The sequence below is a fragment of the Hyaena hyaena genome, unplaced genomic scaffold, assembly GCF_003009895.1.
Source record: "Hyaena hyaena isolate Hyena2069 unplaced genomic scaffold, ASM300989v1 scaffold_0, whole genome shotgun sequence".
NCBI lineage: Eukaryota > Metazoa > Chordata > Mammalia > Carnivora > Hyaenidae > Hyaena > Hyaena hyaena.
Window position 1 is genome coordinate 14,420,650 of NW_024080632.1, and position 27,327 is coordinate 14,447,976.

The 27,327-nt window shown below is 50.4% G+C and overlaps 1 protein-coding gene across 1 annotated transcript in view; it reads left to right on the forward strand.

Annotated features, from left to right (window-relative positions):
- The window catches only part of ACACB (acetyl-CoA carboxylase beta), a 100,550-nt gene that overhangs the window by 38,774 nt on the left and 34,449 nt on the right, over nt 1-27,327 (forward strand). Inside the window, exons 15-27 of the mRNA XM_039240620.1 lie at nt 841-922; nt 3,587-3,732; nt 4,922-5,072; nt 7,039-7,173; nt 8,524-8,670; nt 10,141-10,329; nt 12,332-12,432; nt 14,852-14,940; nt 15,025-15,149; nt 18,940-19,053; nt 19,194-19,307; nt 20,313-20,402; nt 23,761-23,879. Of these exons, the coding sequence (XP_039096551.1) occupies nt 841-922; nt 3,587-3,732; nt 4,922-5,072; nt 7,039-7,173; nt 8,524-8,670; nt 10,141-10,329; nt 12,332-12,432; nt 14,852-14,940; nt 15,025-15,149; nt 18,940-19,053; nt 19,194-19,307; nt 20,313-20,402; nt 23,761-23,879 (1,602 nt within the window). The remainder of the gene's footprint in view (nt 1-840; nt 923-3,586; nt 3,733-4,921; nt 5,073-7,038; nt 7,174-8,523; nt 8,671-10,140; nt 10,330-12,331; nt 12,433-14,851; nt 14,941-15,024; nt 15,150-18,939; nt 19,054-19,193; nt 19,308-20,312; nt 20,403-23,760; nt 23,880-27,327) is intronic.

The window sequence follows — 27,327 nt, forward strand, 5'->3', positions numbered from 1 at the left end:
TTCTTTTTTTAGTTAATGTTTGTTTATTTTTGAGAAAGAGAGAGAGAGAGAGAGAGACAGAGTGCGTGCAGGGGAGGGGCAGGGAGGGAGGGAGACACCGATTCTGAAGCAGGCTCCAGGCTCTGAGCTGTTGGCAGAGTCTGATCCGGGGCTCGAACTCATGAATCGCGAAATGATGCCCTGAGCCGAAGTCGGACACGCAACTGACTGAGCCCCCAGGTGTCCCTGAGCTGATTCAGTTTTTACTGCTGATTCATTTCTTATTGCAAGGGCTGCCCTGTACACTGTGGGAAGTTAGCAGCCCCCCAGGCCCTCTGTCCGCAGTTCCCCCACCCCCTCACCCTGCCAGAAGTCATGACAATCAAATACGTCTCCAGACATTGCAAAATGTCCCAGAGTAGAGGCAGAAGTCACCCCTCGTGGAGAAACGTGGTGATAGGCAAATGAAACGACAAAAAAAAAAAAAAAGCATTTAAAAAGAGAACAGATTTTAGTGCTTGGTTATCACGCGTTTGAATAGTAATAGAACCATAGCGCGTGCGCTCGGCTTCTTTTCATAAGCAGGCAGCCAGATTCCCACACAGCAAATTGTTCCGAGAACAAGCATTATGGATTTTGCTTCTGGGAAGCCCTTTGGAAATTTCTCATCCTTCAGCAAGTGCCATTTCCTTAAGTTCTGAGGAACGTCAGCTTCCTTGCCTTTTCATCAGGTTTAGCTTTTTTGGTACAGCCAGGTGGGTTGATGCTCACGTGAGGTGAGCGACTGGCTCCAATCCAGAGGACGGCTGCAGAGTTCTCATTCATTCCCACAGCCGACCACAAGTCTGTCTTTTCTTTCAGGGGCCAGGTCCTTCCTGCCGCTTCTCTCCTGAACATCGTGGATGTGGAATTAATTTATGACGGTGTTAAGTACACTCTCAAGGTGAAGCCCCCGGATGCCTGGGATATCTCCAACACTCTGGAGGCGGGCGGGAGTTTTTATTTCTGCAGGGAGCCACGCCCTGAGTGGACCCACTCACACTTGGGTCCCAGGACACCCCGGGCAGTCCTGTGACCTTGAAACCTAAGCCCTTTGGGTTTCAGAGTGCATGGGCTTGAGCGGTATGCACGAGGTACAACGGAGCATGTGTTAGTGTCCTGGGGCCACAGTAACAAAGTACTGTAAGCTGGTGGTTTCAGACAACAGCAGTGTTTTGTCTCACAGTCTGGAGGCCAGAGTCTACAATCAGGGTGTCATCAGGGCCTGGTCCCTTTGAAGCCTCCAGGAAAGAATCAACAATCAGCTTCGTGCTTTCCTAGCTTCTGATGGTTGTGGGTGGGCGTTCCCTGGTCTACAACCCGTCACTCCAATCTATGCCCCTGGCTTCACAGAGCTGCCGTGCGTGCGAGCGTGCGTGTGTGCGTGCGTGCGTGCGTCTTCCTTCTTCTGTGTCTCTGCGCTGGGTCTCTTCTCAGAAAAACACCAGTCAGATGGCATTTAGGGCCCACCCTCCTCTGGTGTGACGTCTCCCAACTAATGACACCTGCAAAGGTGCTGTTTCCCAAGAAGGCTCACGTCGTGAGGTGCAGGAAGGACATGGATTGGGGGGTTGATATCCAGTCCAGAGCATGAGCGGGGCCTGGGTTGAGCTGGCATAGTACGTGGGCCCGTTTCCCGGGGCTGGGGAGGCCAGCTCTGTCCCGTACCTCTGCACTGAAGGTCAAGGTGTGGCTTGTTGATCTCTCCCTGGCCCACCTTGGGCTTTCCTGGAGGTCCCCCGGGGCTGCTGTCCCTTCAGAAGTGTCCTGTTACCCCTCCGGGGGGAACTGAGGTCAGTTCAGCAGAGGATATCAGAGTTTGAGATGTGTGGTCACAGGGTCAGGGCCCGGGTCTGAGTCTGACCAGCAGGGCCAGAGTGTCCCCAAGGAGCTAAGGACTCCTTTATGGAGGGAATAGATACCAGAACTTGAGTCTACTTTAGAGGCAGAATTTTTATTTTCTGTTATTTTATTTTTAAGATCATTGGGACATTACACTTCCAACTTTGGGGATTTCCCAGTTCCATTCAGCCGAGCAAGCATGTTATCCGTGGGGGCGTGCTTTATAAAACCACTTCTCGGGGCGCCTGGGTGGCTTAGTCGGTTAAGCGTCCGACTTTCGCTTAGGTCATGATCTCGCGGTTCGTGGGTTCGAGCCCTGCGTCGGGCTCTGTGCTGACTGCCAGCTCGGAGCCTGGAGCCTGTTTCAGTCTGTGACTCCCTCTCTCTCTGACCCTCCCCTGCTTACGCTGTCTCTCTCTCTTTCCTAGAAATAAATAAAAAAAAACATTAAAAAAAAAAAAAAAACCACTTCTCTTTACCCCTCCATGCCTCTCGGCTCCTCTGGGGGCCCTGGTTTCCCCCAACATGACTTTTAAATATGGCACATGACTTTTAAACATGTCAAACAAGTACATAATGTCAAAGGAGTAAACCGGTCAGGTACTGACTCTGGGAGGTGGTCCCTATTAACGTTCTGGCAAATCTCTAAATATTTTTTTCCCCTTATGCATGGATTTTGCAAAGTTGAGGTCATGGTGCAGATGCTGTTTTATTGCTTTGATATTATTACGGCATAAAGTTTACCCACGTTAGCAACAAGTTTTTAAAAAAAATTTTTTTTAACACTTATTTATTATTGAGAAACAGAGAGAGACAGAGCATGAGCAGGGGAGGGGCAGAGAGAGAGAGACACAGAATCTGAAGCAGCTCCAGGCTCCGAGCCGTCAGCACAGAGCCCGATGCAGGGCTCGAACTCATGAACTGCAAGATCATGACCTGAGCCGAAGTCAGTTGCTTAACCCACTGAGCCACCCAAGTGCCCCTAAATTTTACATTTTTTAAAAAGTTAAGTTAATTTACATGTAAGCAGCCATCCTAATCAGGGGCTGCTATATTTGACAGTGCAGGTCAAGTATTCCATTGCAAGGTTGTTAGATGGCTAGTTTCTCAGTCTTTCCTGTTGCCATGAGTAGCGTAGCCATAAATGTCTCTATACTTAATACCTTTTGTCTGCACATGAATAGTTTACAGGTCAAGGGCTCCTTAGGGTGTTTTGTTTTCTGAGAGAGAGGACCCACATTGACCAAGGGCTAGAATGTCCGATTGAAGTGTAGAGCGGAGGCTGGGGTCTGACCCCTGTGCCTTGTCCCAAATGTCTGCTGTGCCCCCGGGGCAGAGCCGGGTCTGAGGAGGATGGAGTCTGGTCACTGGTGGACTCCCAGGGCTGCCTCACCCCCAGCAAGACCCCCGCCCCATCTCTTTGCTACTCAGGGTGGCCCTGATTGGGGACTGATGCTTGGAGACAGGAATCAGAAGGGCAAGTGACTGGTGGGGCGTGGCCAACACCAGGAGCCAGTGGCCGTCAGGCTACCCGGGGGACAGGTGTGGCACTCTGACGCAGGCTCCCTGCGACGCCAGCAGCAGCTCCCTTAGGGCGATTGAGGGTCGAGACTGGAGAGGTTAGAGATGTCCACTGTGGGTGCTAGCCCTTGCTGGTGGTGCTCAGGCACCCAGGGACAAGCAGGCCTCCTGAATCCAGGCAGGGACACGGAGCCTGTCCCCACAGGTGGCCCGGCAGTCTCTGACCATGTTCGTCCTCATCATGAATGGCTGTCACATCGAGATCGACGTCCACCGGCTGAATGATGGTGGGCTGCTGCTGTCCTACAATGGTAACAGCTATACCACCTACATGAAAGAAGAGGTGGACAGGTGCGTGGGGGACATGGGGGGTGTGGGGGGAGCGTGTACACACAGCCGCTCTTTCCACTGCGGGTTGAAACTCTAAAGCCAGCTGTGTGCAGAAGTGTCTTCGATAAAGTACCTGTTCCAGTAAATTCTGGGGCCCGTGGAGAGGTTAATCTTGGCTGGAAATCACGAAACTGGCAGACATTCTGGGGGAGGCTCCCAGGAGGCCTGCTTCTAGTAACGCAGGGGGGCTTCAGAGCCGGAAGAGTTATGACTCCCAGCTCCATGGCCTTCGAGGCATGTGACAGCGCATCAGCTGCCCCTTGTCTGAGCTGCGGTGCCCACACTGGTCTGAGCGCAGGCTTGGAGGAGAAGCAGCCGTCCAGTGAGGGCAGCCGCTACTCCCAAGCACGGAGCTAGGTGCTGGGAGGAGGCCATGATCATGACCCGTGGAGCCTGTTGGTGAATGTGACTCATTAAAAAGCAGAAGTGGCAGGAAAGGTCACTGTGCACCTGAGTAGGTGAAATACGGAAAACCCTGGAAGCACGTAGCACGGGGGCATCATGAGACAGACCCAGAGAGCCTCCTATTCCAGTGCAGCTGACCACACTGAGCTCGTACGATGAAATATGGACCGGCCCTGATGAGCAGGCAGTACAGACCCCCTCACTCCCCCCCAGCCAAAGAGAGCCAGGCCCAATGCCTGCAAAAGCCCCACTCAGAGAGCTGTATCCCTTCCCAGTCTTCGAAGTTTGGGAAGAAGACAGACTAGCTTCACTCCAGCCAGAGCACTGTTTTATTACCTCTTTTAAAGCCGTGTTCTGTCTGCCAAGAATATTCAAGATTGTTAGAGGCTCCACCCAGGGGCATACTCTCCCCAGTTCAGTTATAAGGTGAAGACTTAACCGTTGATAAATATTTATCGAATAATATTGATTGCTTTCTCTGTGCCAGTTAGAATTATATCCGTAAAAGGCACTCATTTTCAGCCAGAAAAGGGTCACACCTTTGTCTCACCCAGTTCATTCCCCGTTATCTCCCCCGTAACTGTCAAAGGCTAGCATTTGGGAAGGTTGGAATCCCAACAGACCATGTGCAGGGTGATGCTCACGGCTGCCCTTAGGAAGGGGAAGTACTGTCAGAAGCCTGACTTGGGCATGCTGGGTTGATGGTTCTCCCCAATCTACCCGCCGGCCCCCTCCTCTCTGCCAGTTACCGCATTACCATCGGCAACAAGACCTGTGTGTTTGAGAAAGAGAACGATCCCACGGTCCTGAGATCCCCTTCTGCTGGGAAGCTAACGCAGTACACGGTGGAGGATGGGGGCCACGTCGAGGCTGGGAGCAGCTACGCGGAGATGGAGGTGAGCACAGAGCAGGCCCCTGGGCTGGGGCTGCGGCCAGGCCTCCCCTCCCGCCGCTCCCCGAGGGACGGCCCTCCGCCATCATTGGGTCTGCGCCTCTCCCCTGGGCCACATGCTGATTCCTCAGAGAGCCAGTGTGTGGGGTTCAGCCCAACTTCTCTGCGGTATTCAAAGGGAAAACCTCAAAAATGTACACTCTGCAGGAACGAATGAGACCTGATTTTTTTAAAGTTTATTTTTACTTATTTTGAGAGAGCGAGAGAACAAGTGCGAGAGGGACAGAGAGAGAGGGAGAGAGAGAATCCCAGGTGGGCTCCGCGCTGCCAGCACAGAGCCCGATGTGGGGATCGAACTCACGAACTGTGAGATCATGACCTGAGCCGAAGTCAAGAGTCAGACGTTTAACTGACTGAGCCGCCCAGGGGCCCCAAGAACTGATTAATAATAATAATAATAATGATGATGATGATGATGATGATGATGATTTTAAAAAGCCGTTAAGCCGGGACACCTGGGTGGCTCAGTCGGTTGAGCGTCCGACTTCAGCTCAGGTCATGATCTCACAGTTCGTGGGTTCGGGCCCTGCATCGGGCTCTGTGCTGACTGCCATCTCAGAGCCTGGAGCCTGTTTCAGATTCTGTGTTTCCCTCTCTCTCTGACCCTCCCCTGCTCACACTCCCTCTCTGTCTCAGGAAAAAAAAAAAAAAAATAAAAAACATTAAAAGAATAAATAAAAAGCCGTAAGGCAACACTTATAAAGTGCTTATTGTGGGCATTTTACTTGTCTTTCATTACGTTCTGTAATCCTTCCGGCGATCCTAGGAGATGGGCATAGAGGATTTCCACTGTACCCATGAAGAAACAGGCCAGGCAGGCTAAGGAACTCACTCAAGGTCACACAGAGCTAGCTAGGGTTCACACCTGGCCTCCATTCCACGCCGCCAAGGTAAATGATAATGGCAGCGAAAATGCAGCAGCTGTAGGAGATGACGTCTGCGCACCTCCCACCATGTGCCAGGCCCCTCTTCTTGAGTAATCCTTGTCAGAGCCCTCTGAGGCGAGACTGCTGTTCTTCCCCATTTTACAGTTGGGGAAAGTGAGGCTCAGAGAGGGCAAGGCACCTGCTGGAGATCACAGAGTGATCACCTGAGCCCAGGTCTGTCTCGGGTGCCCAGGCTGTGAGCCGCTGACTTAAAGGATTCCAGTGCTGACTGTCTGCAGCCCATGGCACAGTAGCAAAATTCACCATGTCTGTGATGGCAGACTGTCAGGCCAGTTAAAGGGGCTGGTGACCATCCTGGAAGCACGCTCTTCATTCCACCGAGTGTTCCCCTGAGGGTTTTTTCACTGCCTTTAAGAAAGGAGCTGGTCACAAAATTCACCGTGTTTTCAGAATACGCCTGTTAATCACTCCCACGTAATAACAATTTAACTGTATTTCTAAGAAGCTTTACTTCACGAATAAAGATCAGTTTCTGGGGGTGCCTGGGTGGCTCAGTCCGTTAAGTGTCCAACTCTTGATTTTGGCTCAGGTCATGATCTCTTAATTCATGAGTCTGAGCCCCACATCAGGCTCTGCACTGACAGTGTGGAGCCTGCTTAGGATTCTTTCTCTCCCTCTCTCTGCCCCTTCCTTGCTCTCTCTCTCTCTTAAAAGTAAGTAAATAAACTTAAAAAAAAGAAAATAGAAAAGAAATTTAAAAAAAAAGATCAGTTTCCATGCCTGTAAAATGGGCACAATAAACGCCTGCCTTCCCAGCTGGCTTTGCAGATGGAGATCATTCATCAACAGCACAGAGCCCGGCGCCCGGCAGGCTTCTGGCAAATGCACGTTCCCTCCACTCTTTACACATGAACTCTGCTCAGAGAGAGTCGTTCTCTTTAAACGACCAAGTCCCTGCTCCTAAATACCGGTTCTGGAGCCAGTCCTGGTGAGCTCATCTCGTTTCTGTCTTCTGCAAAACAGTTGATGAAGATGATCATGACCCTGAACGTGCAGGAAAGCGGCCACGTGAAGTACGTCAAGCGCCCGGGGGCCGTGCTGGAAGCAGGCTGTGTGGTGGCCCGGCTGGAGCTGGATGACCCTTCCAAAGTGCACCCGGTATGCCCACCGCAGCACAGCCACCCTGGCTGGCTCTGCCCGTTCAGGGAGCCGAGCTGGCCTCAGACTTGTGACTCCCGCCCAGCCCCCGGGAGCCCTCCCTCCCCCACCCCCCCGCAATGGGGGGCNGGGGCCCCCCCCCCCCCCCCCCCCCCCACAGCGGCACGGTGGGCGCGAAACATGCCCACCTTTGCTTCTACCCCTCCCAGCAGCTCCTCAATGACCCACTCAGGGTCAAACGCAGCTTCTTCTGATAACCCGCAAGACCCTAATGGTATTGTCCCTGCCTTGCTTTTCCTCCACATTTCTTTGCCCCCTTGTTTCGTCGAACATGCCAGAACCTTCCACCTGGGACGTGCTCCCTTTGCCCAGAAGAACCTTCCCCCAGACGTTTTCAGGGCTCACCCTCTCACCGCTTGTAAACATTTCCTCAAGCGTCATCCCCGTCCATACCCCCTCCCCCACCCCCCCGCAGTGAGGGCTTTCTGGACCACCTTTTAATATTTTTAATAGATTTTTATTTTAGTTTTATATTTACAAGAAATTTTGAAAGGTGGTACAGAGAGTTTCTATATACCTTGCACCCAGTTTTCCCATTGTTACCATCTTATATTGGTGTCACTCGGCACCGCAAAGTGCAGGAAGAGGGACTGCCCTTGGCCCCGCTGTGGGCCCAGCTGGAGAGCCAACACCAGACCGTGGAGAACGAAACCCTCTGATTGATCTCCAAGGATGAGAGGAGCCCGCAGGGTGGGGCAGCGGAGGGGGCAGGAAGCGGAAGGTTCCAGGCCAGCGGAACTGCTTGTTCCCAACCTCCTGGGTCTCAGGGCTGCACGTAATAGGCACCTAGTGGACATTTGTAGAATGAACGAGTCTGTGAATGGGCAGGTGCGGTCAGGGTGGACCCTTGGGGGACTTTGCGTGTTTTGGTTTACGATTTACAAAAAGCCAGGACGTTTGCATGAGCCTTTCATTAAGTTTCCATCCTGCTAGGTGTTTATTTCTGGGATTCGATAAAGACTGAAAATAAATAGGGAAAATAGGGAGAGCACTGTGATTAGAAAGCAGAGCCAAACAGAAGACTCTGATCTCCTCCAGAATCACGGGGCAGCCCCAACAACAGACTATGGCCTTCACGATGAAGGGGGTGGATTTGGGAAACGAGTATCGGGGTGTGAGTAGCAATTTTGACCCTCCAATACTATGTCTTCTGGGTTTTTTTGCTCTTTTTCCTTCAGGCTTCATCCTAACAATATCGTGTACTGGTTGATCTGCCTCACCCCTCGTTTTATCTTGGCTCGCTCGGGAGGCAGGTGTCTTTGAACTCTGGTTCTTGCTGTATCTCCTCAGGCCAAGCCGTTCACGGGGGAGCTCCCTCCGCAGCAAACTCTGCCCATCGTCGGAGAGAAACTACACCAGGTTTTCCACAACGTCCTGGAGAACCTGACCAACGTCATGAATGGCTACTGTCTGCCGGAGCCCATTTTTAGCACGAAGGTAGGTCATGTGCGAAGGGTAGGTACGTATTCTGCATGTGTGTGCAGGTCCGTGTGAAGAGCCAGAAGGGTTTATTCCATGAGCTCCCAGGTCTTTACTGAAGGAAGGAATGGAAAAACGGCCAGTCCTCTGTTTTTTACAAAGGACCTCTTCTCAGGAACGTCCTCAGTTTGATCGTAAACATCGGTGTATGTTTCCTTTTGATTTTGCTGAGCTGTTGTAAACGCTATCGTGGTTCCATTCATTGCATCGCGGGGCATGTTCGAACAGCATGTTAAGAAAGGAGTCCGTGTGGGTCCCCCCGAGAAGGAGGAAGGCGCTTTGTTCAGAGTCACACTCCGTTCATTGTTCATCATTCCAGGGGCCCGCTGCCTCCTTAACTCTGTAGAGAAACGAGCTTTCACATGTGCAGACTTCTGTGAAAGATCCACGATGCTAAATTCATCATCAGTAGTTCTAACATCGTGCGTCTCATTCTATCTCAGAGCAGCAAACCACGTTAGTGGTGGTGCCGGTGGTGGTGCTGGTGGTAATGTTAGTGCTGACGGTGGTGGTGGCAGTGACGATGCAGGTGACAGGGTGGTGGTATTCGTGGCCAACCCTTGTCTAGTACGTACGGTGTGCCAACTACCACTGGGAATGTATCAAGTCATTTCATCCTCCCAGCCACCTTGGGTGTTATTTCCACTTTACAGGTAAGGAAACTGAGACCCAGAGAGGCTCAGAAACTTGTCCTCCTTCATCCATGGAAAAGATCAGATTGGACTTGAACACGGACCTTCTGGTTTCAGGGTCCATGCTCTTAACTCCCGTGCCACGTTGCCTGATCGCGATCGCTATCATGACACCTGCTTAGCCTTTGCACTCGCGTGTGTGCCTTCTTTCATTTCTGAACCGCCCAACATGTGTGGCATCAGCGCTCTTACCCCTGTCGTTCAGATACCTTCAACATTTGGGCTGCTGGGACCCTTAGGGGCCGTGTAGTGCAGCTGTTAAGAGTCCCTGGAGCTTGATGGCCTGAGGTTGCTTCTCCCTAGCTGGGTGACTTCGGATAACTCACTCAGCCTCTCTGTTTCACGTGTCTCAACTATAAAATGGGAATAGTGATGATACCTACTTTGTCAGGTTATTTGCGAGGATCGAAGGGGAACGGACAAATAAAAGATTTAGAGCAGTGTCTGGCCCCGGGCAAGTGTCCACAGGTGTTAACTCTTCATGTGACCTCGTGTCATAGCCCGTGGCCATGCTGCCTGTCTGGATGCGTGGAGAGAAGGGTGTGGGGAAATGGAGTATTCCTTCCCCTAGTGGTCAGGGGGCCGTTGCACCCAGGGCTGTTCTAGAAGCTGCTGCGTCTAGTTCTTTGGCTCCTTGGGTGCAGGGCCTGGATGGTGCGTGCCTGGTGCCTGGTGGAGGGTGGGGTCGCCCCTGCCCCCGCAGTGCCTCAGGCTGACGCGGTGGTCCCTGCTTCAGCTGAAGGAGTGGGTGCAGAAGCTCATGGCCACCCTCCGGCACCCTTCGCTGCCACTGCTGGAGCTGCAGGAGATCATGACCAGTGTGTCAGGCCGCATCCCCGCCCCCGTGGAAAAGTCGGTCCGCAGGGTGATGGCTCAGTACGCCAGCAACATCACCTCGGTGCTCTGCCAGTTCCCCAGCCAGCAGGTACGTGCTCCCCTCTCCCCCCGACCCCGGCCCCACCAGGGTACCCCCAGGCGCCACCAGGGGAATGCAGCTCCTGGTCGCCGCGGCCTCTGATCAAGCACCCACGGTATTGGGGGCTGAGAGTTTCCTTTGGAGCCCTTCTCTGCAGAACCCACCACAGTCTCCAAAGCAACAGTTGTTTACATGAACACCGTTAGGGGGCCTCACTCCGTAGAACTCGGGTTCAGAAGCGAGCAGTGGGTACAGATGCAGGGGGCGTTTTCCACACCTGGCCTGGCTGAAACAGGCAGTGTGGGCTTTTCTGGCGAGACCGTAGCTTTGAGTTTCTCCCTCTGGGGTTTGTAAAGGCCATCGTCCATCGTCTTGGGGCCCTATGTATACGCAACATTTTTAAGTAATGGAAGGCATTCCCCGGTAGTATAAAATATCTCTAATAATTCTATGGTGGCCTGATTTTTTTTCTCTTATTAAGCATTTTAAAGGCAGTTTGCATTTGGGCGAACCTGCCCATGTCTGGTTAGAAGGGCTTCATGCCGTCATGGTTCCCCCCACCCACATGGTCATGATTTGGGGAGCTGGAGGTCAGCCACTCCACAGGCTGGAATAACGTTCCACTGCAAAAAGGCAGCTAATACGGGTTTATACGTGGCATAGGTGAGCCTGGAACATGCTGAGTGGAAGAAGCCAGGCACCAAAGACCACTTGTTCCACAATTCCATAGACCAGGTGAATCCCTGGAGCCGGAAAGTGGATTAGGAGTGGCCAGGGCCGGGGGAGGGGGATCCACACGTTTTTAAATGCTTATCGGGTTTCCTTCTGTGATGATGAAAATGCTCTCAAATTAGATAGTGGCAAATAGTGGCACAACTCTGAATAGACTGAGAAATGCTGAATTAGGTGCATACGTTAAAGGTGGGAGAGGGGCGCCCGGGTGGCTTAGTCAGTTCAGCGTGTGGCTTCAGCTCAGATCGTGATCTCACGGTCCATGGGTTTGAGCCCCGCGTCGGGCTCTGTGCTGACAGCTCAGAGCCTGGAGCCTGCTTCAGATTCTGTGTCTCCTCCTCTCTCTGACCCTCCCCACCCCTTTCCCACTTGCATTCTGTCTCTGTGTCTCTCTCAGAAATAAATAAAACATTTAAAAAAATGTTTTAAAGGTGATGGAGATGCCTGGCTGGCTCATTCCATAGAGCATCCGACTCTTGATCTCAGGGTCATGAGTTCAAGCTCCACATTGGGCGTGGAGCCTCCTTAAAAAAATAAATGAATGAGGGGGAAATACCGTGGTATGTGAATGATATCTTGGCTGAAAAAAACCAAAACATAACTCTAAAGAACCCCAGTTGAGAAAAGTATGTATTTGGACCTTTTAGGAATTTGTTGTTGGTGTAGATTTTTTTCATTAAAAATATTTTTTTGTTGCCAAAAGCAATATCTTAATACCACTAAATCTAGTTATAAAAACAAGACCCCCACCCAGCACCTTCATTTTCCCTGGGGTTGGAAATTCCCTTCCCTTTCCCCAGAGCACTCATATTTCTGTAGAGGAGTAATAGACGGGTCATTTTGGGATTGTTGTCATTTCTAAGCTCTTGAATTCCTCAAGCAATTTTGACAGGGACAAACAGCTGGTGGCCAGAGAGCTCTGGAGCTGAAATTTTTGATTAAAAAATGTTTTTAATGTTTATTTTTGAGAGAAAGAGAGCGAGTGAACACACGAGCGAGCAGGGGAGGGACAGAGAGAGAGGGGGACACAGAATCTGAAATAGGCTCCAGGCTCCAAGCTATCAGCATGGAGCCTGACGTGGGGCTCGAACTCACGAACCATGAGATCATGACCTGAGCCGAAGGTGAACGCTCAACTGACTGAGCCACCCAGGTGCCCAAGAAATTTACAGTTTTTGAATGAGCCTTGAATGGGTCCTCCGTGTGAGCCCACGGTGGGTCCTTGTGGTGACTTCTGCGAGGCAATGAGTGGTCAGACCTGACCTGTCTGCCCCTCCAGATAGCCAGTATCCTGGACTGCCATGCGGCCACCCTGCAGCGGAAGGCTGACCGGGAGGTTTTCTTCATGAACACCCAGAGCATTGTGCAGTTGGTCCAGAGGTGAGTCCTGGGCCCTCCGTGGGGTGTGGTGGGCACTCTGATTGTGTATTGCACCATCTGGGGCTCTCTTAAGCCAAGAGGCAGCCCATGGGATCCAGGGACCCTGATTTCAATCCTGGCATAGCTACTTCTAACCCCGGGAGCTCCCAGCAAGACCCTTTTCTCCCATGACCTCAGGTCACCAGTTTGTAAAATAGGAATAAAGGCGCTCCACTCACAGGAAGTCATTCCGAGTTACAAGTGGATTAATTTTGTAAAGTACTGACACGCAGCACATACTTAGGGTAGCTTTGACTATATGACAATGGAATATAGCGGTTTTATTGGTTTTATTGGCTTTATAAAGGACTATACCGATTATCATTGTGGTTTGGAAATCATTGCAGAGGAGAATTGATGAAGATTTTTTTTTAATGTTTATTTTTGAGAGAGAGAAAGAGAGAGAGCATGTGCACACACGAGTGGGGGAGGGGCAGAGAGAGAGGGAGACACAGAATCTGAAACACGCCCCAGGCTCTGAGCTGTCAGCACAGAGCCCGAAGTGCGGAGATCGAATCCACAAACTCATGAGATCATGAGCTGAAGTCAGACGCTTGACTGACTGAGCCCCCCAGGCGCCCCGAGAATATTTATTTTGAGTAGCTTTTGAGCCATGAGAACTAATGACAGGAAGAACGGCCATGTTGTGTGAAAACGACCTCGCAAGAAAGCTTTGCTTGTAAAGACAGAATCCAAACATGTTTAAACTGGAGGAGATGAAGCACGTTTACCACCTGCTGGAAACTATTAGAGGCACAGAGACGTGGGACCCTAGGAGACGGCCCTTCTTTTCAGGTAGTTCCTGGGCCCATGGGGATGCAGACTGCCCACGCAGGATTGAGCTGACAAAGGGTGCTTTGTGTGGACCCCCACGAAAAGAGTTTCACAGCCAAGCACTAGGAGGGGAGACCCTCCCCGGAACACTTTGACCGCTAACCTTAAACCCAGCCTTTAGCTGCAGAGAAACACCTAGGAGAAAATGACCAAACGATAAATTAGCTAAATTCCCTAGCAGCTTTTTTTGTGTTAAATTTAAATATCAAAGCTCTGGGATTTTTTAATTTAATTTATTTTTTTAGGTTATCTCTATACCCAATGTGGGGCTCATAACCCCGAGATCCAGAGTTGCGTGCTCTACCAACTGAGCCAGCCACGTGCCCCTCAAAACTTGGTTATATGTATATATATATGTGTGTGTGTGTATATATATATATATGTATACATATGTATGTGTGTGTATATATGTATACATATATATATATTTTAATCACATTTGGTAAAAAGGAGGGAAGGAAGGAAGAAAGGAAGGAAGGAAAGAAAAGGAAAGGTGGTAGATAGAGGTAGGTAGATAAGGCACCTGAGTGGCTCAGTCAGTTCAGTCATGATCTCACCGTTCGTGGGTTCCAGCCCCGCGTCGGTCTCTGTGCTGACAGCTCTGAGCCTGAGCCTGCTTCGGATTCTGTCTCTCTCTCTCTCTCTTTCTCTCTCTGTCTCTCTCTCTCCTCCCCCCTCTCACTCTCTCTCAAAAATTTAAACACTTAAAAAAATCACATTTGAATAAGTGCATGTTTTAGGTTCTTTCTTTTGTTGTCATTTAGGTGACCCTGGGGTTTAAACTGGTCTCAACGCCCTTGAAACTCAGTGTCACATCCCTTAAGGAATTCTTCTGTTCCCTGTGTGCAGAAATGATTTAGAAGAGAAAATGTTTTAGGGAACATCCAGGTTAAAATTTGGTTTTTAAAAGAGAAGCAAGGGGGCGCCTGGGTGGCTCATTCGGTTAAGCATCTGGCTCTTGATCTTGGCTCGGGTCAAGATCTCACGGTTTGTGGATTCGAGCCCCACATTAGGCTCTGTGATGCCTAATGTGCTCAGTGCTTAGTCTGCTTGGGATTCTCTCCTCTCTCTGCCCCTTTCCTGCTCTCTCTCTGTCTCAAAAATAAATATAAAGAAAAACAATCAAAGGGAAGTGAAATTTACATAAGGATCCATCAGTAAATGTCTCTCAAGTTTCACGTATTTTTCAAGCTATCTTTATACCTACGGTGGTCAGTCATTTTTGTTTTCAGCTGTACACGCAAGGCTGACCCTTCCCAGCATCCTGTCTCTTCTCTCTGGGGACGGGCTGGTGCCATCCAGAGGCTCAGGCTTGGACTCTGGCTTCATGTAGGACCTTGGGCAAGTCACGGCTGTCTTTGGGCTACAGAGTTAGTGCAAACGAACTCACTCACACATCCCTCCCTGGCTTGAGGATTAAGGAATACAGCCTCCAGATACTTGATTAGTGTTTTCTCCTTTTGGAAGTCCTGAAAGCCCCAACTGTAGACCCAGGCACTCTGGGAAGTGGGACTGATGGTTCAAGCAGCCTCGCCTTCCCCCGCAGGTACCGCAGGGGGACCCGCGGCTACATGAAGGCAGTGGTGTTGGATCTCCTGAGAAGATACTTACAGGTGGAGCACCACTTCCAACAAGGCAAGGGTCACCACCAGCACCAGTGACAAGTGTCCGGGGGGGTGGGGGGGGTGGCCGAGCCTCACCCTCTCTGTCTCCCTCTAGCTCACTACGACAAGTGCGTGATCAACCTCAGAGAGGAGCTGAAGCCAAACATGTCCCAGGTGTTGGACTGTATCTTTTCCCACGCTCAGGTGGCCAAGAAGAACCAGCTGGTGATCATGTTGATCGTAAGCAGGAAAGGGCACCCTGTACTCACAGTGGGAGAGGCTCGGGGTCCACGGATATTCTGGAAAGGGCCGCAGTATAAATATTTTAGCTTTGGCTGGTCACGCGGTCTCTGTCCTGACCTGGTATGATGTCAGGACCTGAAGATGCACATGGCTGTGTCCCAATAAAACTTTGTTTATAATATAAAGCCAGGCAGCGGGTGGGATTTGTCAGCCCCTGGATGAAATCGTGACTCACACTCACAGAGCACCTACTATGTGCCGGGCACCCCTCACATGCTTTACAAATACTCCTTGAATTCAGCAAGCCTAGAAGGTGCATACTGTTCTCACTTCCGCTTTGGTAGAGCACAGGGAAGTGAAGTCGCTTTCCCAAGGGCACCCAACTTCTTACTGCAGAGCTGGGATTGGAACCCATAGCCCGGCCCTAGAGTCGTGGTTATCAGGGGATATTGGATTCAGAGTCTGGTAGGACTTTTATTTTGCCTTCTTGGAGAAGCAGGGAATTTCTTTGCTCTTATTTCTCTTCCTACTAGATGATAATTAGCATCCCTGATAGCTCAAGATTTTTTTCCTTAATATGGCCTCTGACACGACTCACCTGGAAAATGTAGGGTCAGCAGATAGTAGGAGATCTGGACTTGGTTTTAGCCAAAAGGAGCTGACAGATTTTTTTTTTTTGGTAAGGATAGTAACTATTTTAGCCTTAAGAACCATGCAGCCTTTGTTGCAACAATTCAGCTCTGCTGTTGTGGCGTGAATAAAGCCATGGACTGTACATAAGTGAATGTGTGTGGCAGTGTGCCAGTAAAACTTTATTTATGGGGTGCTGGGGTGCTCAGTCCGTTAAGCGTCCTACATCAGCTCAGGTCAGGATATCATCACCCTTTGTGAGTTCGAGCACAGCTCGAGCACAGCTATGCTGACAGCTCAGAGCCTGGAGCCTGCTTCAGATTCTGTGTCTCCCTCTTTCTATCTGTCCCTACCCCACTCATGCTCTCTCTCAAAAAAAAAAAAAAGTAAATGTTAAAAAAATTTCTTTTAACCCACTTTATGTACAAAAATGGACAATGAACCAAATTTGGGCCTAGGCTTACAGGATAGTTAACACCTTAACAAGATGGGTTCATAAATACTGATATTTTTGTAAAGAATCCTTCTGAAATCTCCTAGTGCAGCCTGAGGCTCTCTTAATCTTAGCTGCACATGAGAACCTCCTGGGGCCAGTGTAGGGGAACTTTTCAAAAATACAGACACCCTTGCCCCACCTCTGGTCAGTTAAATCAGGCTTTCTGGGGATGTGGACCAGGCATTAGTCCTTTCTGAAAGCTTCCTCAGCGGGAAACTTCACTGTGGGCTGCACATTATTTAATATTATCAATTAAACGTTTAATTTCTTGGCTGTTTTAATGGTTCTTTAGTTAGCCAGGAGATCTTTTTTTCTCAAGGAGCTACATTTTTTTTTAAGTTTGTTTATTTTGAGGTAGGGGGGCAGAGAGAGAGAGAGAGAGAGGGAGGGGGAGAGAGAATCCCAAGCAGGCTCTGCACGATCAGTAAGGAGCCTGATGTGGGGCTCGAACTCACGAACTCGGAGATCGTGACCTGAGCTGAAGTCCAATGCCCAACTGACTGAGCCACCCAAGAGGTATATTCTTAGTGGGAAGGATCATGGTGTCTGTAGCCGACTTTCAGAAATAAGAATATGTGCGCACACACGTGTACGCATGCGTGCGTGTGGACTTACTAGAGAAAAAGCAGATGTGGTCATATAGGCAAAGTTTGACAGCTAGAAAATCTGGACCATCGTTATAGGGGTTTTCAACATACTGATCCTCAATTCTTGTGCAGTTTTTGAAATTCTTCTAAATTAAGTTTGGAGGGAGAACTTCCCTGAGAGATTACAGTGTGTGGCCAGGATTGGGGATTTACGCCCAAAGGCATGCCTGTTATCTGTTACCATCTGCTCCTGTTTAGAAGGGGGGTGGGGGTGGAGGCTGCTGTTGGCTGCTTTTTGTGTAGATCCTGGCTCTCTTCTGGGCATGAAAGACCTAAAAATTAGGTACATCAGAGGATAGCCCCGTTGGGGTGGCCCCCAGAGCAAAGAGCTAGGACACTCGCTCTCTGGGGCTTCTCGGTGAAGGCAGCTGAAAATGTCGTACCAGCTGCAGCGTGGGGATGTGCAAGATCCTTATTCTCTTGGTTTTACTTATTGAAAATGTCTGCAAAGTTTCTACATTATTTAGAGTTAATATTTTAGCACTGCACGTACAAACTGTAAAGAATTAAGGGATGTATATTACACTCCCTAGAGAAGCCACTTAAAAATATTTATTGAAAATGATGAGTTCTTTGCATTTGACGGTATTTGGTGCCTAGGACACTTTCCGAAAGGACTTGTTAACTGAAGGATGACTTTGAAATGAAATTTTTTGAGTCTTTAAGGGGTCTTCGTTTCTTTTCTTTATTTTTTTAATGTTTATATTTTGAGAGAGAGAGAGAAAGGGCACACAAGCAGGGAGGGGCAGAGAGAGCGAAACAGAGGATCCGAATTGACATTGCATTTGCATTGACAGCAGAGAACCCAACATGGGGCTCGATCTCATGAACCGCGAGATCATGCCCTGAACCAAAATCTAACACTCAACCAACAGAGCCGCCTGGCGCCCCGGGGGGTCTTGGTTGCTAAAATAAATCACTAACAGGGAGGGAGAGAAGGTTTAGAATAATCTCCTGTGGGATTTTGTCAGCTTCACTGCGATCGTGTGCTTGTGTCCATGTGTGCAATGTTAATGCGCTAGAAATGTTCTGATCATAGAAACAGAGCAGGCTCATTCTCATTAGGGAGGTGCAGAGGCAGATGTAGAGGAAAGAACCCATGGCGCCACCATCCGGTGACTTCTTGGAAAGCAGCTTGGGCTGAGGCGGGGGTGGGGGCAAGTTGCTGGGGCACGGAGACTCCCAGCAGTCACTGATTTGTCTTCAGAGAGCATTTAGGGAACACCTGCTCTAAGCCATTCCTAAGCTGCTTTTGCGTTTCGAGCGCAAGGAGGAAATGCCCGGGGCAGGTGCGCACGGCCCAGGTCTCTAGCAAGCAGGTCTCTCATTCAGAAGCAGGGGAAGGGATGCGCATGGAATGGTCACCCCTCTACTTCTGCAACTCAGATCCTCCTTCCTGCAGGAAGCTGCCCTTGAGCCCCCAGAGCTGGAATGCTCCCCCAGGGGACCCCCAGAGGGTGGCTTACCACACCCTCATGAGGGCATCCCATGTGAACCCTATTCTTTGTTTGTACCAGACTGTTTCCCCTTATCCCTCTTGTCTGCACCTGTGAACGCCTTAAGTCAGGCACCAGTGTAGAGAGGAAGGCAAAGCCTCAGCTCTGCTTTGCCCAGGCCTGGTGGCCTCTGAGCCTCACTTTCCTCATCTGTAAAATGGACGTCATGATGTAATTCCTCAGAGGGGTGGGAGAATTGGGGGAAATGACTGTAAAGGGTGTAGTTCCTCGCCTGGCACACATTAAATACCAGATAATGGCCAGCTGTTAATGGTGATGTAGGTAGAGACTTAGCTGTATTTTTCATGCTGGCAGGTGTTTAGGGCATATCAGGGGTGGATGGGGGGTACATGGTAGACATGGTTAAGGGTGAGATCATCAGGCTGTGCCAGGGATGTGCAGAGAGCTGAGCCATCTGGCTCATGGGGGCAGCGCACGCCCCGGCTGTGGGTGAGGGCTGGTGTTTTTCCTTCCGGTGGAGAAAAGCCATTTGGATTCTATGTTTGTGTCCCTCCCAGGATGAGCTCTGTGGCCCAGACCCTTCCCTGTCAGAAGAGCTGACCTCCATCCTCAATGAGCTCACTCAGCTGAGCAAAAGCGAGCATTGCAAAGTGGCCCTCAGAGCAAGACAGGTAGGGCCGTGGGGAGCCATCCTGCCCGCCCCACACACCAACACCCTGCGCGGCCCCTCTGCTGCCATCCCTCGTCCTGACTCCTGGCTTCTCCCCTGTAAGGTTGGCTTACCCCAGCTCTCTGTCCCTGCCCCCTGCAGGTCCTCATTGCCTCCCACCTCCCATCCTACGAGCTAAGGCACAACCAGGTGGAGTCCATTTTTCTGTCTGCCATTGACATGTACGGCCACCAGTTCTGCCCGGACAACCTCAAGGTGAGGCTCCCATCCACCTTCCGCCTTCCATAGAGCTCACACTGTGGCCCAAGTGAGGCCTCGGGGAGGCAGGCTCCACATGCCCTCCAGGGGTGGGCACCTGTGTTCAGAGCACAGTTGCAAATAAATGCCAGCAGTTCATCCCAGTGTGGCCGGGGCTGCCCAGGACATCGGGAGCCTGAGAGAGATTCAGTCCTGCAGGATGCACAGAGAGCATGAGGAGCAAGGCGAGGTGCAGTTGTTATTATTTATATATTTATTTATTTATATTTCTACTTATTTATCTACTTATATTTTATTTATTTATAAATGTTTATTTTTGAGAGGGGGGAGAGGCGGGGGGGGGCAGAGAGAGAGGGAGAGAGAATCCCAAGCAGGGTCCGTGCTATCAGCCCAGAGCCCGATGCGGGGTTCGAACTCATAAACCTGAGCTGAAGTTGGATGCTTCGCTGACTCGGCCACCCAGGTACCCCAGTTTTTATTTAGTTTTTTGAGTTTATTTATTTTGAGACAGAGAGAGTGAGCAGGGGAGGGGCAGAGAGAGACTCCCAGGCAGGCTCCGCACCAGCAGCTCAGAACCTGACGCAAGGCTTGAACTCACGAACCATGAGATCATGACCTGAGCCGAAATTAAGAGTCGGACGCCTAGCCAACTGAGTCTCCCAGGCGTCCCACGGGGTGCAATTTAAAAAACTCAGATGTGATGGAGCTTACTAGAAACCATGAACACTCACAAGGCTGTCATGGCTTCATCTTTTGGGCTCCCCCAGCCCCCAACTTTGGATCATTTGCAGGCCTCCAGGTACCCCCTCTGCACCTGGAATGGAGGGCCCCGGGTGTGATCCTCCCAGAACGGCTTCCGCTTTCAGATCCGCAGGCCTGGAGCACTGGCAGATTCTGTGGAGAAGACACCCCTGCCGGCTTCCCCTCCCTGCACCCACCCCTCCACTCATCCTGGCGAAAACTTGGTAACATTCCCTTTTTTTCCTCCTTCCCATCCTGTAGAAATTAATACTCTCAGAGACGACCATATTCGACGTCCTGCCCACCTTCTTCTACCACACTAACAAGGTCGTTTGCATGGCGTCCTTGGAGGTAAGTAGGAGGGAGGCCCCGGTGACGGCACCCGTAGTGAACTTGGCAGTGCTGACGTCCGCCGCCCGCCTGCTGGGCGCCTGGCCCGGGCCATGCGCCTCGCGAACGGGACCTTATCCTTCTCTCCACAAGGGAGGTACTGTTACTATGCCCGTCTCACAGAGAAGGGCACTGAGGCTCAGAGAGGTGGAGCGACTGGCTCAGGGTCCCACAGCAGGGGAGTGGCAGAACCAGGATCTCGCGAGGTGTCTGTCCAGGGCCCTTGCCGGTAACGCCTGTCATCTCGGGTGCCATTCCAGCCTCATCCAGGCAGGGCACGTTTAAATACTAACCACCAAGAGCCAGGGCACCTGTGCAAACTCTGATTCCCTGCATCTGATTCCCTGTATCCCTGATACCTTTAGAAGCCTTGTCTGTTTGGTACCATGAAAGCAGGAAGGAACCTGGGTGACAGTTGAAGGCGACCTCCCTGTCCCCTGCCCTGATAGGGCAGAGAAGCAGCATGACCACCAGCAAAACTCTCTGATCTTGGAGTCTCGGTCCCCTGTGGTCCCCACTCCCTCTTCTGCCACCTTTTAGACCCCGTGGTCACCCATCCTAGTGCTAGAAGGTTGACTGGGTCTCCATGGAGACCGTTTTGGGCTTGTTGAGTATGTGACGTGACGGCCGCAGCGTCTCCTGGGCCTGCAGCCTTTACCTCCGCGCCGGTTTCAGCTCACAGCATCCTTCTCCGGGCTCCCCGTTTCCGGCACTGAGACCAGGTAGCGCCCTTAAGTACCTTTCTCCCCCTCTTTCCAGTCTTCACCTATATTGAGACCCGCTGTGGGTCAGTCACTGGGGATGCAGCACAGGGGGCCAGCCTCTGCCCTGATGGACTTCCTGTCTGCTGGGGAGACACACACACACTAAATACTTCCTTAGTCACCCAGGCGGTAGGGCTGCCCTGGGAAAAAAACGGTCCTGCAGGGAATCGCACAGCAGAATCTAACCTTCCCGGGAGGCTCAGCTCACACCTGGATGAGAAAGTGATACGAAAGCAGGCAGCTAAGAGAGAGTCGGAATTGGTCGGAAGAAGCAGAGAGGTTTCAGTCAATGGGAACAGTCTGTGCGAAGTCCCCAGCTGTGTGACCTCTGGCCAGTTGCTTTCCTTCTCTGGGCATTTAGATTCTTGTGCTGTAGCGGGGACACAGGGCTGTTGGAAGACAAATGAGTAAGCACCTGCAGTGAGAACTTGGTGCTTGTTACCCAAATACCTGTCCTATTGGGGGGGGGGGGTCCTCTGTCAGGTGGAAAGCAGCAGCCCACCTTCTTTGCTTTTTGGAGCGCTAAATCCCATTTTTTTCCCGTTTGAGAATTTTCCAGAGCTCTTTGAGCATTCTATCACCTTGCTCCGCGGGTGTATTGAGCATAATCCCACCTCTTCCCTGTGACTCAAGATGAGCATCTTGAATGTTACATTTTTCTTTGGTCTTTGTGATGCGGAGTTTTGTTCCTGCTAAAATGTGTGGGTGTCCCCAAGCCCCTCCTAGGTTCGATGATTCACTCGGAAGAAGCCCAGCGCTCAGCAGATAGGCCTGCTTGTGGCTGTGATTTGTTAGAGCGAAAGGACCCAAAGTACAGTCAGCAAAGGGACAAAGTGTGTGAGGTGTCGTCCAGAGGACACCAAGTAAAGCCCTCCAGTGGGTCCTGTAGGCAATTTGTAAAAAATGGTTATTTATTTTTGTGAGAGAGAGACAGAGCGTGAGTGGGGGAGGGGCAGAGAGAGAGAGAGGGAGACGCAGGACCGGAAGCAGGCTCTGAGCTGCTCTGAGCTGTCAGCACAGAGCCCGACATAGAGCTCGAACCCACAGACTATGAGATCATGACCTGAGCCGAAGTCAGATGCTCAACTGACTGAGCCACCCAGGTGCTTCAGCACTTTATTTATTTTTTAATATTTATTAAAATATTATCTCTTAAGAGAGCAAGTGCAAGGGGGGAAAGGTAGAGAGAGGGAGACACAGAATCTGAAGCAGGCCCCAGGCTCAAAGCTGTCAGCACAGAGCCCGACATAGAGCTCGAACCCATGGACCATGAGATCATGACCTGAGCTGAAGTTGGACGCTCAACCAACTGAGCCACCCAGGCGCCTTCCTCTGGCACTTTTAATTCCTCAAGCAGTGAGTTATGACAACATGTTTGAAATGAGGCTCAGAGACTTGGTGCCTGGGGCTTTTATTGGGGGCTGGTCCTAGTATGTAACTAAATTCTAAACTCCCAGAAAGAAAGCATATGTTCAGCATAAAATCATTGTATAGCTTGGGTGCCATGAACCATTCTTTATCAGGGAATAGTGGGAGCCCTCCCAAATCCAAGTTCCCTGATGCTGGCCAATGGCCTTGCAAAGGACAGCAGTTAGGCCTGCTGTGTTAACTCTTACTGCACAATTCTTATATTCCCTATTCAGTCAAAAAGCCTCCCACTGTCTAAGCTCTAGAAGGGTGCTGTCCAGTTTGGTAGCCACTGGCGACAGACAGCTAATGAACACTGGAAACGTAGCTCGTCTGAGTTGAGAGGTGGTCTAAGTATAAAATGCACACTAGATTCCAAAGACTTTGTGTGGAGAAAGAATTTCAAATGTATCAATACCTTTTCTATTGATTACATGTGGAAATGACATTACATTAAGTATTGGGGAGGAAACGAAATCTATTATTAAAATAGATTTTTAAAAACTTATTTTACCTTTTTTTTAAGTGACTACTAGAAAATTTAAAATTAAAATTGCATACATGGCCGTGTTGCATTTCTGCTGGAGGGCACACTCTAGAGCACGAGTTGGCAAGCCATAGCCTGTGGCCCATGTCTGGCCCACTGCCTGTTTTTATAAATAAAGTTTTATTGGAACACAGCCACCCCCATTCATTTACTTATCGTCCTTGGCTGCTTCCAGGCTGCAACAACAGAATTGAATAGTTGTGACAGAGATCCTACATATATCCCATGAAGTCTAAAATATTTACTCCCTTAGGGTGGCTCTGTCAGTTAAGCATCCGACTCTTAATTTCAGCTCATGTCATGATCTCAGGGTTCGTGAGCTTGAGCCCCCCATTGGGGTCTGTGCTGAAAGCTTGGAGCTTGTTTGGGATTCTCTCCCTCTCTCTTTGCTCCACTCATGCGTGCACACTTGCTCTTAAAATCAATCAGTCAGTCAATAAAATATGTACTATCAAGCCCTTTGCAAAGAAAATAACCTTGTAAAATGTGAGTAAACTTGCTCTTTGCTGCTTCTTCGGGATCATTTAGAGAGCTGTCTCCAGTCCTGAGGGCCCCTGCAGTGCCCCCTGAGAGAATGTCTTCTGTGCTTCTGCTTCATTAGGTTTATGTGCGGAGGGGTTACATCGCCTATGAGTTAAACAGCCTGCAGCACCGGCAGCTCCCAGATGGCACCTGTGTGGTGGAATTCCAGTTCATGCTGCCCTCCTCCCACCCAAACCGGTATGGAGCGGTGCGCCCCCAGGAAGGGGGGGGCGCATGTCTCTTTTCTCCCTGACCACCCTAATCCTGTCTCTGGAGGGACCCAGCAAGTATGTCTGGGCAGACATCAGGGACACCACTTCCTCACTGTGGGTTCTCCCTACATCCCTGTTCTCTTGTCCAGTGCCTGCCTGGTGCACCTGTTACTTACCAGTATGGAGGCCACTACCTATATGGGCGCTCTTCAAATTAAAACGAGTGGAATTCAATACAAAGTAAAGGAACACCTCAGTCATACCCACTGCATGTAAAGTGCCCAACGGCCACATGTGGTTTGTGGCTGCCATGTGGGATATTGCATTTCTAGAACATTCCATCACCACAGAACGTTCTATCCGATGGCACTTTCCTAGATCATTATGAAGAACACAGGAGATAAGATGCACCCAGCTTTTAGGTGGGTGCCTGGCATTCAGAACACTGTTGGTGAACATTAGGGATCCCTGGGATGGTTCTTGCTATTTTATTACTGCCAGCCAGCATGCCATTGGTCAGGCACCACGCTCGGTGCTTCCATACTCTGTTCCATTCAGCCCTCACCATCGATGGCCACAGCTGTGTTCTTATCTCCACTTTACACATGAGGAACCCAGGGGCCTTCCCTCAGTACAAGCCTGGCTGTACGCAGGGTAGGGATTTGAGCCACGTGCCTCCGTCTAGAACACTCTCCGCAGCACCTGACAGCCCTCCGGAGCCATCAGCCAGGGCTCATGTTGGCCTGTCTGGATCCCCACGATGTTCTCAGTTGGGGTGCCTCTGCTGTTCCCTCATCATCTCTTTTTTTTGTTTTTAAGCCATCTTATTTCAGGATGCACAGTACTGTTCTGGTCAGGTAGAGTGTGTTACCTTGAGCTAAGGCAGTCACTGTCCCTACGACGTGGCGCGTTCTCTTACCCTCTCCTTTGCTTCACTGTGTGGGGTTCTCCTGGGGGTCCCCACAGACTTGGCTTGTGGCTAGGATGGGCTCATCATGATTTGGGCGTTGAGTTAACCAGATCTTGTATCTGTTTGGGCAACAGAGTTCATGATTTCTTTTGCCCTCCCAAGTTTTTATTTAAATTCAACTTAGTTAATGCATAGGTTAGCCTTGGTTTCAGGAATAGAATTCAGCGATTCATCACTTACATACGATACGCAGTGCTCATCACAAGTGCCCTCCTTAATGCCCATCGTCCATCTAGCCCAACCCCCATCAACCTTCAGTTTATTTTCTATAGTTTAGAGTCTCTTATGGTTTGCCTCCCTCTCTATTTTTATCTTCTTTTTCCTTCCCTTCCCCTGTGTCCATCTGTTGTGTTTCTTAAATTCCACGTATGAGTGAAATCATATGGTATTTGTGTTTCTCTGACTTATTTCACTTAGCATAATACTCTAGCTCTGTCCATAACATTGCAGATGGCAAGATGTCATTCTTTTTGATTGCCAAGTAATATTCCAGTGTGTGTGTGGGGGGGGTGTATATTTGAATCTCTTGGGATTTCAAAACCTATGTGTTTTTTTTTTCCATTGCCTTCAAGAAGGTTGTTGCTCTGTTTTGTTTTTTTTTTTTTTTATTTCTAGGAGAGAGAGAAAGCGTGAGCAGGGGAGGGTCAGAGAGAGAGGGAGACACAGAATTGGAAACAGCCTCCAGGCCCTGAGCTGACTGTCAGCATAGAGCCTGACGCAGAGCTTGAACCCACGAACCGTGAGATCGTGACCTAAGTGAAAGTTGGATGCTTAACCGACTAAGCCACCCAGGCGCCCCTTGTTGTTTTTTTAAAACAAATTTTTTTAAAGTTTATTTTGAGAGAGAGTATGAGGAGAGAGAGGGAGCAGAGGGAAAGAATCCCAAGCAGGCTTCGCACTGTCACCGCAGAGCCAACGTGGGGCTCGAATTCACAAACTGTGAGATCATGACCTGAGCCGAAATTGAGAGTCAGACGCTGAACCAACTGAGCCACCCAGACGCTGTGGGTGTTGCTCTGTTATGGACGAAGGAAGAAAGTGCTTCCCCATGAGGCACCTTTCATATTTATCATTTATTTTTGCCCTTCCTATTTCCAAAAAAAAAATGGGGGGAGATCATGGTGTTTCCCCCACTTGAGAGAAAAGGGATGATGTGCTTGCAGCCCTGGCATCGTTTTGGGGACTGTGGGAGGCATGGCGTAAGGGCTTTTGAAACTCTGTGCCCCTGAGGAGGCAATTCTCTTCATTGTCTTAGCAGTTCCACCTGCTTAGGAAAGGAAGGCGGCTGGAGCACCTGTGTGGCTCGGTCGGTTAAGCATCTGACTTCGGCTCAGGTCATGATCTCGCAGTTCATGGGTTCGAGCCCCGCATCGGGCTCCGTACTGACAGCCAGCTCAGAGCCTGGAGCCTGTTTTGGATTCTGTATCTCCTTCTCTCTCTGACCCTCCCCTGATCACGCTGTCTCTCTCTCTCTCTCTCTCAGAAATAAATAAGACATTTAAAAAAAAAAAAAAAAGGAAAGGAAGGAGGCTTTCCTCAAGCCTGCAGGTCAGTCACATGTTGTTCCTTAGGAGGAATCTACATACATATCTGGGTTATCAGTTGTGACCATCAGTGTGGGCACAGGGTCCTATTTTTTTTTTTAATGTTTATTTTTAGAGAGACAGCACGAGCAGGGGAGGGGCAGATAGAGGAGACACAGAATCTGAAGTAGGCTCTAGGCTCTGAGCTGTCAGCACAGAGCCTGACTCAAGGCTTGAACCCACAGACTGCACAATGATGACCTGACCCGAAGTCAGAGGCTTAACCGGCTGAGCCACCCAGGCACCCCAACATAGGGTCCTATTTTGACCCGCACAGATATTGAGGCCCTCAGAAGGGATTCCCTGACCGTCTCAGGTCCTTGCTGTGGCTGTTGGCTGGGAGACTGGAAGCTTGCTCTGGGGCTGTGGCTTCAGGGAACACTCTGCCTGCGGCTGCCCCCCTCCCCTCACCCCCACCAAATCCCATTCCTCAGGGCCTCTGGGAAGAGCCGTGATGACTGAAGTCCCCCCTCCAGGCTGGAGAGCCAGGCATATTGTGATTTGGGTCAGGGACCAGCGTGGGGAAGTCAGAGGCCAGCAGAGCATCACCCGGGGTGCAGCCAGGACTTAGGGCCCACGGGGGCTGTGAGCACCGCTGGGGGCCAGGAGCGGGAGAGAGTGGCTACACCTGAGGAACTACCCCCAGGAAAATGGCACAGCCCGACCACATCTTTCCTTTTTTTTTTCTCCCTCAAGAAAAGCAGGACATCTAGACTTGAGAAAAAAATTCTTCAACTTTTCACTGTGAACAGGTAATTGACGTGTAGGAAAATATTAAAAATGCTGCGGGGACTGGGGTGCCCAGGTAGCTCAGTCGGTAAAGCGTCCAACTCTTGGTTTCGGCTCAGGTCATGATCTCAAGGTTCGTGAATTCGAACCCC